The sequence below is a fragment of the Chanos chanos genome, chromosome 5 (assembly GCF_902362185.1).
Source record: "Chanos chanos chromosome 5, fChaCha1.1, whole genome shotgun sequence".
In the NCBI taxonomy this organism is placed as follows: Eukaryota; Metazoa; Chordata; class Actinopteri; order Gonorynchiformes; family Chanidae; genus Chanos; species Chanos chanos.
This window is the reverse complement of record NC_044499.1, coordinates 41,387,827-41,402,685: the sequence shown is the minus strand read 5'-3', so window position 1 is coordinate 41,402,685 and position 14,859 is coordinate 41,387,827. Positions and strand designations below refer to the sequence as shown.

Genomic DNA, 14,859 nt, shown 5'->3' with positions numbered 1-14,859 from the left:
GTTCATGTCTCTTTCCTGGGTTTATTCTGAAGTTACACCGTTCTGTATGTGGTATATCAAATATGAGCGTGATTTGTATATATTCTTTAAAGTATATATTAACATAATTATAAACATTTTAAAACATCGGAGGAAAGCACATCACGGAGAGATATTATGAGGTTATCACAGGAGAGAATTTCAAAGGCCTTGAAATCATTAAAGCATACGAATCTTCTCTCCATCAAAATGGAAAATGACGTATTACAGTGAGCATTTGTGTACATTTGATTTAGCCTAGCCTTACTGGATCCCGTTTTTTCTGGAGGATCACTTTAACAAGAAAACCATCTCCCGATACACCCTTATCTACTCCCACTATACCTCCTTTTTGCAGGGTTTGGGTGACTTGTACCTTAAAAACCGACTGCTGCCTTTCTCACAGTATTCTACCAGATGTATTTTGTAGTCTGTCCTAGTAGCTGTTCTGAACCTTCCCAAGCCCTGCGTATGACAGTGGCTGGAGGCAGTTGCTCCTGTCATCTCCTCCACGCTCTCCCAAAGGGACTGTGTCCTTTATAAACTCTTACCTGGCTGTGATAGTAGCAGGCAAAGTCAAGAAGCTGTCCTGCAGACCTGTATTTTTTGTCTTTTTACTATCCCATACGTGTTCTCACATGTTAGCCTAGGTGGCGATTATTTAAGTGACTGACACAAAGAACTCGGGCGTAATTTGCAGTACGGTGGTAAGTTGATCCAGATGAATGGCAAGTATCCAGGCCTCATCACTGCTGACCTGTGCTAGCAATTCATGACCAGTGCAGTACAACTTTATCTGTCACGTGTCCCACAGATCTCATACTAGTTGCAATAATAAAATTCAAGTTAGAAAAGGTGATATCTTTTTCAGTGGTATGGTTCCCAATCGTTAAGGAATCAAGTGAATCTGTGGAAATTTTCATGCAAAATGCAGGACAGAAACATGAAACAAAAAAAAAGCTTGTGATCATAGATTTAGGATGTTATCATTAGTCTGTGAAGAGGGGTTTAAAAAAGTGTAACGGCTTGGCCAAGGCCGAACATGTATGGAAAACATGCTTGAGTTTTGTTAATGTTCTTTTATGGAATAAACGGTCAACAGTACTAAGGCTGGTGATGGTTGTTGTTTTGTTTTTGTTTTCCTGACAGTGCCCTTATTATTTCTTGTTAAATGATTGTTTACTATTAAATACCATTTACCCATACAAGTGGTATCTGAAATGCAATCTGTTAAAATTCTGTAATTATGAAAAGTAAAAGAATAAATAAAACAAAATAAACAAATGCAGACACATAGCAGATACAATATTAAAGAGTGAAATATAGTGCAGAGGACATTTCAAAAATTATTTTAATTCATGAACATCTTATTAACGTATTGATTTTTCATTAACATTATCAGTTATTCTGTTTAAAACACAACTAAAATATGCAATTTAAAATATATTGAAGCACAATCAGATCTGAGAACTTGTTTCCTCTTGCTACAGATTATTGATTTCTGTTGATCGAAACGTTCAGACTTTTTGTATCTTACATACATTATGAAATGGTTAGTCCAGTTGCATACATTAATATTTATACCAAACTATCCTGCATGAACAGAAACGGTGGTTCATGTTATTAAGTTCACGGTAAAACACATCAGTGGTCCATCCCAGTAGTACCATGCGTAACAACAGTTCTATAACATGCCTCACAAAACAAGCCCAAATTTTCACGGTATTTCAGATTTTTAATGTTTGACTGCGTGTAGATTAGTTATTGTGACAGATAGCACGGGAAAAACAAATCATAAACAGCTAAAGAATGCCAGCACAGAATGCCAGTTGACAATCAGGTACAGCGGTTTCTGCTCAGTTCTTTAAAGACACGCGAGTCAGGAGTGCATTTTCTGATGGTGCCTGTTCAAGTGGTACCTGCGCGTGAAGCTTTTTCCGCACTGAGCGCAGGAGTAGAGTTTCTTGCCACTGTGGAGCTGCTGGTGGGCTCTGAGGCTCTGCGGCCTGCTGAAGCTCTTGCCGCACTCCAGGCACTGGCACGGCCGGACGCCCGTGTGCTTTCGCTCGTGCCGTTTCAGGTCCCCCGACTGCCGGAAGCTCTCGCCGCACTCTGCACACAGGAAGGGCTTCTCGCCGGTGTGTGTGCGCAGGTGCACGTTCAGCTGGCCCGAATGCACGAAGCTCTTCTCGCACTGCGGGCAGCTGAAGGGTTTCTCTCCCGTGTGGATGCGTTGGTGCTGCTTGAGGCTGTTGAACCAGCTGAAACCCTTTCCACAGTCTGGGCATAAATAGACTTTCTCTCCATGTTGCACGCAACTATGCGACTTGAAGCCCTTGAGCGAGCGGAAGCTCTTGGAGCAACGAGTGCAGTTGTGAAGTTGATCGTCTCCCAGCGGGTCCTCGGTGCTCAACGCCTTGATGCACTCCAACGGGTGGTGCCGACGGATGTGCTTGTGTAGGTAACGCTCCCCGGTGAAAGAGAAGGGGCAGTGCGGGCAGGGGAAGATGGTCGCGTCGGAAAGAGCGGCGCACTGGCGGCGGGCTTTCCGTCGCACGTGGCTCTGCTGGTGGCGCTTCAGGCTGGACGACTGGGTGAAGGACTTGAAGCACAGCGTACAGCAGTAAGGTCTTTCCTTGGAGTGGATGGTTCGTTCGTGGCGACGCAAGTTGCACAGGCGGTTGAAGTAGAGGCTGCATCGTGAGCATCCGTGTGGACTCTCTCCAACTTGGATGCACTCGTGTGCTTTCAGCGCTTCCAACTCACTGAAGGATCTCTGGCACTCCCCACAAATATGAGGTGGGGTGGGGGGATCCCCCGTATCTGCATCTGGATCAGCATCAGTGCGCTGAGGAGCCTCTTGCATCTTTGTGTTGGGGAGACGTTCGTCACATTCAGCACCACTGCTTAAGACGTCTTCCTGTGAACTCTCAGGGACCAGCTTCTGTCCGACTCTTTGTTTGGTCTTGGAAGGTGGTCGTCCCCGAGGTCGACCGACGCACCCTCTTTTGGGCCGATTTTGAAGGGGGTTCGGTGCAGAGAGCCGTACATTGGTTGGAGGTTCGTACGGCGGGTCCAGTTTGTCTGAGGTCTTTGAATTGTGAAGTAGCGTCTCAGCACTAACGGACCCATTCTCCACCAGTCTGAGGTACTCCTCATAGTGGTGGCGCTTAATGTGCTTGTGAAGGTTGAGTTCGGTTACGAAGGAGAAAGAACACTTATTGCAAGGGAAGACATCAAAACATACAGGATCCTTTCCTGCTGCCTCTTCTCCATCCATCCTACTGTCTTCTTCTACCTGATGGGTCTGCTGATGTCTCTTTAACCCTGTGGCCTGGCTGAAACACCTCTTGCACTGGCTACAACAGTAAGGCTTCTCCTTTGAATGGATGGTGCGCTGGTGTCTCTTCAGGTGGCACAACCTAACAAATCTCCTCCCACATATGTCACATCTGTGCATCGCCTCGGATGATGCTTCTTTGAAGCAATCGGCTTGGTGACTCTCTGTACTGCTAAAACCATTGGTGCAAGTTTGCAGGGAATCAGTGTGATTATGTAAGTGTGAATTATGTGAGTTCTCTGACTGTAATCCTGGCTTACTCAGGGTGGAGAGTTCACAGGTGTTGGTGACTGGCTGAACTGGGGCTGCAGTTTGTGTATCTGAGGGCAGAGGACACTGGCTCATGTCCGTAATAAGTACAGGATTCTGGGATTCAGGTGGCTGGGTCTCTGTGTAGTGCTGGTACTCCTCTGGGTGTGTGCGCCTAATATGCCGTTGAAGGTAAGCCTCAGCTGGGAAGGAGTATTTACAGTAAGGACAGGGGAAGACTGGAGAGGATTCCTCTGGGCTTCTCCCTAACATGGGACACAAAGACACAAACAGAAATGATGAAATACCGGATCTGTTCTGGTACTTAACTGTACACATTGTCGATGTGTGATGTCCTTAACAACCAAAAGTAGTTTATATGCTTTCCCAGAAATGAAGATCATTGTACTATCAAACACACAGGACAAAAGAAGGGCATCAATTATAAACAAAGTTGATGGGTACCTGTAAGAGTGCATTTTCTGTCCCAGAGCTGATCCCATGTAATACCAAGGCCTTTAGCATACTCCTCTGCATACCACACCTTCAATTCCTGGCCTGGAAGAATGGGTCGACAGCAACGGAACAGGACACGCCCGCTTTGCTGGAACGCTACAAGATTCTGCTCCATCACATTCCGTGAGCACACAACATATCTAAGAAAAATTGAAAATAAAAGACTTTACGACGCCACGGGGTTTGAGGGGGTCTCACCCGAATGAGAAAACCACACTGATTTACCTCATCCAGTTTGAATGTGTGTCTCTTTCTGCATCAATGTACTCATACTGCTCTTTCCCTCTGCAGACCTGAAAGGTTAAGACTTTTGAGATATAGGTTTATGTGTAATCACAGACATAATGAGAGTGAAGTCAAAGAAAACATGTATCCCAAAGTATTCACGGTTACTTTGCATCATTATAATGCATACTGGTGCCCAATATTGTCATAAGAATTTAGGGTACTGCTGAGATTATTGTTAATGAGTGCCAGTTCATGAAAAGTTCATGAATTCTATTTAAGTTTGGGAAAACGGAACTGCTTATACATACCACCCAAGAATATGCACTTTCCAAGGCCTTCTCTCTGCTGGTCACGTCCCCATCATAGGCTCCAAAATGCATTCCAGCAGGGACTACCTGACCTTGGTTAAAGACCCCCAGTCCTGCTCCTGGGGTGCTGGATCTCCCGATGACTAGGCCAGAGGGAAGGGTGAGGAGAGCTCTCTGAGGCATCCCAACAGGTGTAGGTGAGTCATGGGTGAACACAGGAGGACCATGGACTTCACACTGGCCCAAATAGAACTTCAGGCACTGCTCACAGTCTGCAGAAAAGAGGGTGTTAAACAAGGGGAAGCCAGAACGGTAGTGTAAGTGTACTGTTGTGTTGTTAAATGGATTGGTGAAGTATGTTGTAAAGTCAGCAAAAACACAAAACTCACAGAACTGTCTGTCATCATACAGGCTGTCCTCATTACTCTGTTCGACCATTTCAGCAGGGCAAACAGCGACCGAACCGGGCATTTCTACGTCCTTACATGGTAGCGATTCTGTTCAACAGTCAAAACAGACACACAACATACAGTTACTCTGAGAGGGCAGCTCGTACTGATGGGGATTGTCCGCACTAACAGGAATTCTCCATTCGCGATGTTGTATGTTCTCGCAAAAGGAAAAGAACATACATGTGTGACAGCCGAAGTTAAAACAGTGACAGCTGTACTTAAAGAGAGAAGCGGCATTAGTTATACTGAGTGACAACAACACTACAGCAAGACAAGCAAAGCAGCTATATTTTCCAAGAGAAACATACAAAGACCCTCACGCCAAATCACACGTTACATTGTTGCCTTTAGTATTTTTTGAGTCATTTTAAAAAAGGCAAACAAACTACCAGGCTGACAGCTCTCTGTTTTTATTACGCCACGTTCATCACGTTAAACATTGAACAGAAATTACATGTCCACCTATAGACAAAATCCGCCGAAAAAGATGCTGTTTTTCTGGTTAGCTAACTTTCCCACAAAAAGCCTCAAGGATTCCCGGGCTACTAGGTTACAACTTAGGCTATCCCTACATTAGCTAACATTCATTAGCTAGCCAAGCTAACACTTCAGAACTATTTTCAGAAAGTTGTACATATTCTAAGTATACCCACCTAAGCTCTCCGACATTCTGCAACAGATATACTTTCTGTGAAATGTTGGTCAATTTTTTGCCCGTGCAGATTAAATGCAGAAGTGTTAATTTGTCTCACTATAAAAGAACATCCGTGGTAGCAATAGCTTAAAACATACAACCTCCAGGAAACCGGAAGATGTCAGAATGTTGTAGATGACGCATCTTCACAGTGGGTCATCGTTTTCAAAGCAACAGAAACATAACTTTGTAGAAGGCGTTCGAACCGATTGAGGATACATTTATTTTCACTTTGTTTTTTGTTTGTTTGTTTTGTTTTGTTTTGTTTTGTTTGCTGTTGTTGTGGTCGTTTTTGTTTTCTTTAGTTTTGTTTGTTTGCTTTCGGGAAACTCTTGAACACTATTAAAACTTTATACAGAGGCTCCAATACCTCAGTTAAACTGTCCTAAAGGTCCGACACCCAACCCCCGCTCCTTTCTCTCTCTCTCCCTCTCTCTCTCTCACACACACACACATACACACACACACACACACACACTTACTCTTTTCCTTTTCCATTTTTGTTAGTAACAAACATTGGCAACCCAAATTAAGAGGGACCAGTTTAAGGGAATTTCACCACTAGGTAGAGATATGAGATATTAAATTATATTAAACTAAGTCAACTAGCTAACAATACTATGCTTCTACCAATACATAAAGAACAAACTGAAGAATGTGATTTGAGAGAAATAAATGGAATGCCAGTTATAGACTTTTTCATATCTAGAGACTGTTGTGTGTAAAGATAAAAAGCAAAGGAAATGATCTGATCTCTGAGCCCATAGACTGAAGAGATTTAATATGATTAATGATAGATTTGTCCTTGAATGGGCATTTCAAAATGCATTTCAAGGTTTATTTATGTTTCTCCCTCATTGGATGTTCCAGGAAATGTAATTAACGAGTTGGACAAAATACTCTCTCTCTCTCTCTGTACATACATATATATATATATACTTTTTCCTGAGAAACAAGGTTCATTATTTAGAGAAAGAGCTGATACGTACCGACAAAGAATATGGAGGTCTCAGGGTGTTAAATTTTGAAGGGCTCAGTAAAACGTTAAAGGTTAAATGAATTATCGAACATATCAAACAAAGACAGCCTGTGGAATATATTTCCAAATGTCTACTTAATTCTTTAGGTGGTATTCACTTCCTTTAGAAATGCAACTTCTCTGCTGACAAAATGATGACTTCTCTGATCATCAGATTTTCACAAGCAGGCACTTCTGGCTTGGTGCTCGTCTGAAACCATCATTCTTTCACACCGCCATTATTTAATATATACAGATAAAGGTATTCTTTATAAAATAAAGGTCTTTTCTATCAAGCATGGTTTGATTATAGAATCCTAATTGTCAGACGAGTGCTCAACAAGCAAGGTTTACTATTATCAAGCGCAGAACTCTCTGAAAAGTCCAAAATTCCCATAAAACCAAAAGAGTGTGCCATTGTTTTAGATGCAGTCCCTAGGAATGTTGTCTCACTTCTGAGGGAGTCAGATGACCTTAATGGTCATGTAAACCTGGACAATTACGTGAATGCCATTTTTATTGGAGTTATCAATATTCTGAAAGATAAATGTAGTGACATCTCTATGTTTAAGGCCTTTGTGTAAGAAGTGTAATTGAGTTCCATCAGAAACAGTGTTCTGGTATGTTTTGGACACATGTATCTAAGTTTATGACCAAAAACTTGGGACTTTACTGAAAATTAAACTGTTTGATGAAATGATATATTTTGATCAGTGAGCTGTTGATAGTAATATGTGTTTGTTATACAACTATTCATTATAATGGGAAAGCATTACATTCTCAAGAATAGTTAAGTCAAAATGCACATATGTTTTAATGAATGTATGTAATACAGAACTGTTTTAAGTATTGTATTCAGTTTGGTATCTAACTGACAGTTAGGATAAACAGATATTTGCATTTTGCATTTTACATCTTTGAAGTGGCGTTCAGTGGAATTTTCATTCCTTTAAATATATCTTAGAATATGGAATATTATTCCAAACCTGCCTTATTGTGAAATGTTTACCATTTCACACTTGTAAAAATGTAAATATCCTGAAGAGGGTTCCTGTTGAAAATGACTTCATCACCTGCAAACTGATGAAAATCCTTTGCTTTCAAACTAAAGGACTAAACTGTATTTAATGACTCCAAATAAGGCTTATGTGCACCGCCCCTACTTGCCCTCCCCTGCTTTGTCCCTCCTCCCCCCACCCTGCACGGACACACACCCACACACACACACAGTTTTAATGGACAGGGTTTATGGCTCATGTAAATGTTAGAGTGACCCTTTCCCTCAGTCCCTCCTCCACATTAGACTGTGTCTCTTCACTCTCTGTCTTCCATCCCTCTGTCACTGTCTCTCTCGCTGCATCTCGCTTTCCACCTTTCAGTAAGCTTCTCACTCTCTCTCTCTCTCTCTCTCTCTCTCTCTGTCTCTCTCTCTCCCTCTCTCTCTCTCTCCCTGTCTCTCATCAGTCCTTGGGTGTGTGAGTTGTGTCTTGCTGTCAAGTTGTTGAGAGACAGCTCTGTCTAAGGCACTGTGGATTTGTGTTAAAGCAGAGAGAACCTTCCTGGAACCAATAAGCACAGTAAGCAAAACAGGGAAGCAGGAGGTTGTCGACTTAACCTAACAGCTGACTTCAAATGTAGCAGAATACACTACAGAGCACGGTGAGTTTATTTTATTCAACCTTTTTTTTTCTACTGTCCTGATTCACGATTGCTTTCTTCAGTTTCATATATGAGCACTGATGCATGCATCGACTTTTTGGAGAACACATTTTAAGTGAACTACAGTAACGAAATCTTCTTTTCACATCTTAGAATCTCTAATCAGGTGCCTCTCTCACGTGAGCAGGTGCATTTGTCAGTAGATGTGCTTTATAATAGTGTTCCCATTGCAATCCATGTTACAATAAATTACACTTCCTGACTGTATTTAGCTCTGTACATTCTTTGTGAGAGTGCTTTATTAGATAATATCTGAGTGCAGCACAGGTCTAATTCATGCCCTTTCCATCTCTATATTGACCTATTTGCTGTTGCTGTTCCTTGCATGTCAGCTACTTAGTAGTCCTGTCAGTGTCCTGTCCACTTTTCCAGTGATGATAATGGGTGTGTGTGTGTGTGTGTGTGTGGGTGTGTGTGTGTGTGTGTGTGTGTGTGTGTGTGTGGGTGTGTGCAGACAGGGCTTTTATGACCTGCAGGTTTGGCCTTATATCTGCTGCACATTATGAGAAGGGAGAGAAAAATGATTCTGATTACATTTATATTGAGTCATTTCCCCTGACAGTGTCAATATATTGCCAGACTGAATACTTCATAGAATTTCAATCTTATACTTCCTTCTCTGGACAACGGGGACTGGTAATAGCAATGCTGTATGCGTACGTTTGTGGGGGTGCTAGTGTGTATGTTTGTATGTCTGTTCTGAATCTCATGAATGTTTAACCCCTGTTAGCCTGTAAGCACGTCTGCACATTATTGAACAAGGGGCTTGCCCCAAGCTATGGGGGAAGTGCACGTCAAGTCCCTCATCTCCAAATAAGAGCATATGCACACCTCTCCCATACACACTGATAGATAGATAGGTAGATAGATAGATAGATAGATAGATAGATAGATAGATAGATAGATAGATAGATAGATAGATAGATAGATAGATAGACAGACAGACAGACAGATAGACAGACAGATAGATAGATAGATAGATAGATAGATAGATAGATAGATAGATAGATAGATAGATAGATAGATAGATAGATAGATAGATAGATCACATAGCTATATGAGGATCATCCATGCCCAGTCTAGTGCAAACAATAAGTCTGCACATCATTTCTCTCATAAAAATTTCATGAGACAGATTCTGTAAGTCCATTCCCTTAGAGTCCATTAGCACTAAGCCTCAGACAACTGTAAAAACCACTGTCAATGAGCTTGTGTGGACTTTTCTTCTGTAATATACAAGTGCAGAGTTTGGCCCTGGTATCACCCTTTTGAAATCCTATTCTCCAGTGTCTGCCCGATAACTTGGCAGTAGTAAGACAGTTTTTCTCAGACTTGAAATCTCAGGTGAAGGATTGCAATTCTTGAAGAAAAATGTTGTATTGACATACATAGTTACATCATGGTTCTGTCCCCCATCAGTATCTAGTATAGACAGGGATTCTGGTTTAAGTTTCAGAGTGTAAAATGTAATGATAACCATGAGGATTTGTGTAGAGGACTGTGCTGATCCACGACAACAGCCCTTTGGGCAAAGACAGTGTCTGTGGATAATGCCAATAGGTGGTAGGCAGCAGATGGCACAGCGGCTCTGTCCTGCCATTTCTATTGCCTTGGCACTGTGCTGCCAACCCACAATGGAACTAAGTCCAGCCTACCAACCTGGTCACCATAGTGTGTATGCAACTGTCTTCTCTCTCTCTCTCTCTCTCTCTCTCTCTCTCTCTCTCTCTCTCTCTCTCTCTCTCTCTCTTTTCGTGTGTGTGTCTGACTCATTGGCTGAATAGTTTCTGTATCTCTGTCTGCTTTGCAGTGTCATGTCTTCCTCTCCACTAGCAGAGACAGAAGGAGATGTGTTTGGTGAGTGACCCCCTCCTGCATCCCCCTCCTTCAACATTCTCTGCCCATTAATGTCCATCTCCTAATTTACACCTCCACAACCCTGGGCAGGGCACTAGCATCAGAGAGCAGCTTAGCGTTAGCGCCCCCCCCCCCCCCCCACCCCTCTAAATGCAGGACAGGTCAATCAATAACCAAGACCAAAGAAAAGAGAATGATGTGTTGCCATTCTGGGACAGAATATGTCTATTATTTATTACATTATTATTTAGATTATATTATGTGCACCTGTAAATGCAATGGTTGCACATATTTTAGTGCTGGATTTGTTGGAAATTTCTATGAAGAGCCTTTCTGATGTGTGTATTTCAAATGATTGTTCTACTGTGAGCAGTAAGTACATTATACTTTGCAGACCTCAGTGATTTCCATATGTAGCCATACACACACATCTGTACATGGACATATACCTTCAGCATAGCTGAATAGCTGTGTGTGCATGCATGTGTGCGTGCTTGGGTGCATGCCTGCGCGCATGTGTGTGTGTGTGTGTGTGTGTGTGAGGAATGGACTGCCATCATTCACACAGGTAATCTGTGCCTGCAGACAGCTTAATAGAGCTTCAGCCCTGCTTTACGATTTCACCACATTTTATGGATCGTAACAAAGATGTGTGTATGTGTGTGTCTGTCTGTGTATGTGTGTGTGTGTGTGTGTGTGTGTGTGTGTGCAGCCACTGTGTGTTATCACTGTGCTATAGACATTACAATGGAAGGCACAGCACTGTGCAAGTCACATCCTATTTGGGCTTGTCTGACAGCAGAATGACTGTATGCATGGGATGTGACTTTGAGTGTGTGTGTGTGTGTGTATGTAAGATGGCATAAATAAATAACTAAGTGTTCATAATTTTTTAAAACAATGTTCCTGATGCGTTACAATGATGTTTTATATTTACTGGAGTTGCAGCTTTACTTGTTGATAATTGTCAACTGTCATTAACGAGATGAATCATAACCCACGCTGAGAAACTGTGTTTTTTTAATACGTTAGTCTGTTAACCTCATTTTCTGCAAAAGTTTTCAAAGATTGACCAAAGTCAACCTTTAACGGTAAAATTTTCCATCAGATCTGACAGCAGCAGTCCCTGAAACCGAGCGACTGGACACCAGTCTCCAAAAAGCTAGAGCACAGCTGTCAGTCAAAGCCCGGAGGCAACGCCCATCTCGGTCCCGCCTCAGAGACAGCCTAAGCTCTTTCGAGGGAGATGAGAGCCTTGACAGAAAGGTCTGTGCACGTTTCTGTATATTTGTATATATTTGTAGAAAACTTTGTGAGCACGGGAAGATCGTAATACATCGTAATAAAAATGAAATGCAAAAGTAGGGACTGTGGTATTCTTGATGAGTGTCTGAGCAATATGAGCATTCAGAGGATGTTGCTTTGTCCTTTTTGTAGTCTCTGCAGAATAGTAGCAGCCCACTGCCCAGCACCTACTCTCCATTCCACTCCTCCCTTCACTCTTCCTCCCCTTCTTCTGATCTCCTCCTCTCCTCCTCTCCTCCACGGAGAGAAAGGGCCTTCACTTTTGATACCTGTCAGCAAAAGGATAATCGGGAAGCCCAGGGGAGAAGGGGGTATAGACATCTCCTAAACACCTCCTCTCAAGAAGCTTTGCTCCCCATGCCTTCTAGCTCTCCCTCCAGGACATGCGCCAAATCAGAGACCTCCTCCCCGGCCCATGTGCCTTCGGGAGAACAGGTCCGGACGCACCAGGTGGAACATACTAACCGTCAACAGACAGACTACACTCAGCTGCACCAGGAGGACAACTCCCACAGTGAAGGTGTGATGTTGAAGAAGCGCAACGAAACCTGTCCATGAGAATTTTCAACCTTTTCACTTCATTTACAAACTTGACAATCACACAGATTATTTTTTTTACTTCTTTGAGTGTTTTAGATGTTTGCTGTGGAAAAGAGAGCATGTTGTTTGAGAACTGAAGAACCAATGAATAAATATTACTGGAATGAGTCTGTGATGGTGATACGTGTTGACTGCAAAGAGTAAGCAGATCCTTATGTTATTTCAGATGACAGTCATGACATAGGTCCAGATGAACCGGGCAGCCCCACTGTGCTCTTGGACAAGAAGAGTCGGAGACGATTCCTGGACCTGGGGTTAGTGCAGGCATTCCACAGTTTTGGGGCAGATAAAATACACAAAATGTCATTTTATCGGCAATACCATTTAAGAGAAAGAATGTCACTTGTATGAGACCCTTACCCTTGCATTTCCACGAGCAGAGTAACCTTTCGCCGCACTTATGGGAAAGTGAAAAAAGACAGAACCAACAGATTGTCTGCAGGAAATCGGTAAGTGTATGTGCGTGATACGAGTGAATGTACTGACTGGACAACTGACATTTTTCTTCATTTCTCAGGATGCCTATTTATTGCTTTAATTACTTTTTTGACAACCATTATTTGCCCTGAACATGTAGGTCTTACGAGTTTTATTTCTTTTCTGTGGGACATCCATACTCTCAGATGCCGTCCATCTGTATGTTCCGTGCATGCACAGTTTAAATTTGTTTGTATAGAGCAATGTGTTATCAGTGAGTGGATGTGAAGTAGTTATACCCAGCGTCTGAAGGTGTCTTTGTGTGCAGAGAAGGGGAGAGAGCTGAGAGCCGCTCCTCTCACTCCTCTGGGCCTCCATTTGTGCCTTTCTCCTGGTTCAGCGACAGAATCAGAGGATCTGCCTCCAGTAAGTCTTCCTCCAAGGAGCCAGGAAAATCAAACTCACAGGTACAACCAAATCAGTTATGTCAATGACCTTGAGTCAGACATGATGTCACAATTTACATAATTTTGGTCACAGTCAAACAGCAAAAAATGGAAAAAAATATCTCTAACACCACAGAATGTGTACACATTGACACTGGACTAGTATCTTTAAGAATTCTTTACATGTTCTTTTTGATGTTGTAATATGCAAACTCTGTGCATTAACTATGGTGCAAAAAAAACCCTTTTTGCTTGTAATTAAGGGATCTGGCCTGGATCGAGAATCACAGTCTTTGCAGCCTTACCAGAGCCTGTCCGAGTACTCTGATGAGGTGAGGTGACCCACCAAAAATGACCTTCTCAAACTAGGCTGTTTTATTCGATCAGGTTTGGTTCACTTTGGGGGTTGTTGTTGTTGTTTTTTTAACATGAATGCAGTGTTTCTTGGTTTGAATTACTTTTCAATAGTTTGATCCAAACCCGTAGCCACAAAAATTCCACAGCATCTAAAGCTAGAGGAGATCCACCTGCAGCATCTGAATAAAAACAAACTAACAAAAAAAATGATCTTTAACTCATATACTCTTTTCAGCAATCTAATCAAAATTGTGCCATGTACATCCTTTATATCCAAACTGGAGCAGTGAATCTCAGCATCACACACAGAGAGACATCGTTCTGGCAGACCCTCAACTCACCCAATGTCACACTAAAGTCCAAGTGCAGAGAAGCCTGAAAAGGGCTACAGAGTTACTTTCCATGAGCATTGATATTGACTTTTTGTTAGGAGCTCATTTTATCTGTCACCTTATGTATGGTGGATATATATTTTCAGATTTTTTGAATTGATTGTATTTCATTTGATACACTAGCTGAGAGAGCAGTAAATTGTCTTAAATAGCTATGTGACCTTGAAAGATAATAAACTGTGACAGTGTCTTAATTAAGATGCAGTTCGATCATCCCAGATGGATCTCTGCCTGCTACATTTTCATTTGGTTTTGATCAATAAGTCAAATAATACAGGGAGAAGAAAAAAATGGCCTCTGAAATGTTTTGCTCTTTGTACTGTCAGACACAGACGCTATTGCTACTTTCTCCATTTATTGCTATTTGTGCCACAAGAAACAAGTTACCACAAAAACTGTCATGGGACATGTCATTATACATTGAATGAATGTTTTCTAGGTCCTCTACCGGTAAGGGTAGATTGTTGAAGTATGTCTAACACCCACTTGCACCTGGTGAATATTAAAGGATGGCATATTGCATACACTTCTGTATTTTTGTGTGTAACAGGGTAGTAACGGCAGTTCTGTAGACCCCAGCTTAACGACTGAGACCAGAGAAACATCATGTGACGTTGAAAATGAACAGAAAGCTCAGAGGACACAGAGGCTCAGTGGGACTCATTCAAAGCAGGACTATGAAGATGGACAAAAATTACTGACGACTTGATTTCACCATTGTATTTCAGGCCTTACTCATCATACTCTTACTAGTATTTGAGAATATGGATACACACATTCAGAATTGAAAACAAGAAATTACATCTTTATGTTATTTTTGAAAGGTATCAATGCTGATGATCGTCAGCAACAACTTGTGTTATTATGGGCGATCTTTGACATGAATTTGTGGAATGGCAACTCATTAAAAATATCTTACAAAAAAAACTGTTAAGCATATCAC

At 42.0% G+C, this 14,859-nt stretch overlaps 2 protein-coding genes across 2 annotated transcripts in view; one reads left to right on the top strand and one right to left on the bottom strand.

The window, feature by feature from the left end:
* The window catches only part of LOC115811441 (zinc finger protein OZF), an 83,398-nt gene extending 80,433 nt beyond the window's left edge, over positions 1–2,965 (bottom strand). The window contains exon 1 of the mRNA XM_030773631.1: positions 1,987–2,965. Within this exon, the coding sequence (XP_030629491.1) occupies positions 1,987–2,884 (898 nt within the window). The 5' untranslated portion in view covers positions 2,885–2,965. The remainder of the gene's footprint in view (positions 1–1,986) is intronic.
* Positions 2,966–10,356: 7,391 nt separating this feature from the next.
* Positions 10,357–14,625, top strand: samd14 (sterile alpha motif domain containing 14). Its single transcript, XM_030775036.1, has 8 exons — positions 10,357–10,399; positions 11,508–11,665; positions 11,846–12,224; positions 12,471–12,558; positions 12,685–12,753; positions 13,050–13,188; positions 13,431–13,499; positions 14,467–14,625. The coding sequence occupies exons 1-8, from the start codon at positions 10,357–10,359 to the stop codon at positions 14,623–14,625; spliced, it is 1,104 nt and encodes a 367-aa protein (XP_030630896.1).
* Positions 14,626–14,859: the final 234 nt, after the last annotated feature.

Excerpts from the sequence above, each read along its gene's own strand:
- samd14 (XM_030775036.1), top strand. The coding sequence starts at position 10,357 with ATGTCTTCCTCTCCACTAGCAGAGACAGAAGGAGATGTGTTTG. Across the intron at positions 11,666-11,845 it reads ATGAGAGCCTTGACAGAAAG|AATAGTAGCAGCCCACTGCC; the intron begins GTCTGTGCACGT and ends TAGTCTCTGCAG. Across the intron at positions 12,559-12,684 it reads AGACGATTCCTGGACCTGGG|AGTAACCTTTCGCCGCACTT; the intron begins GTTAGTGCAGGC and ends TTCCACGAGCAG.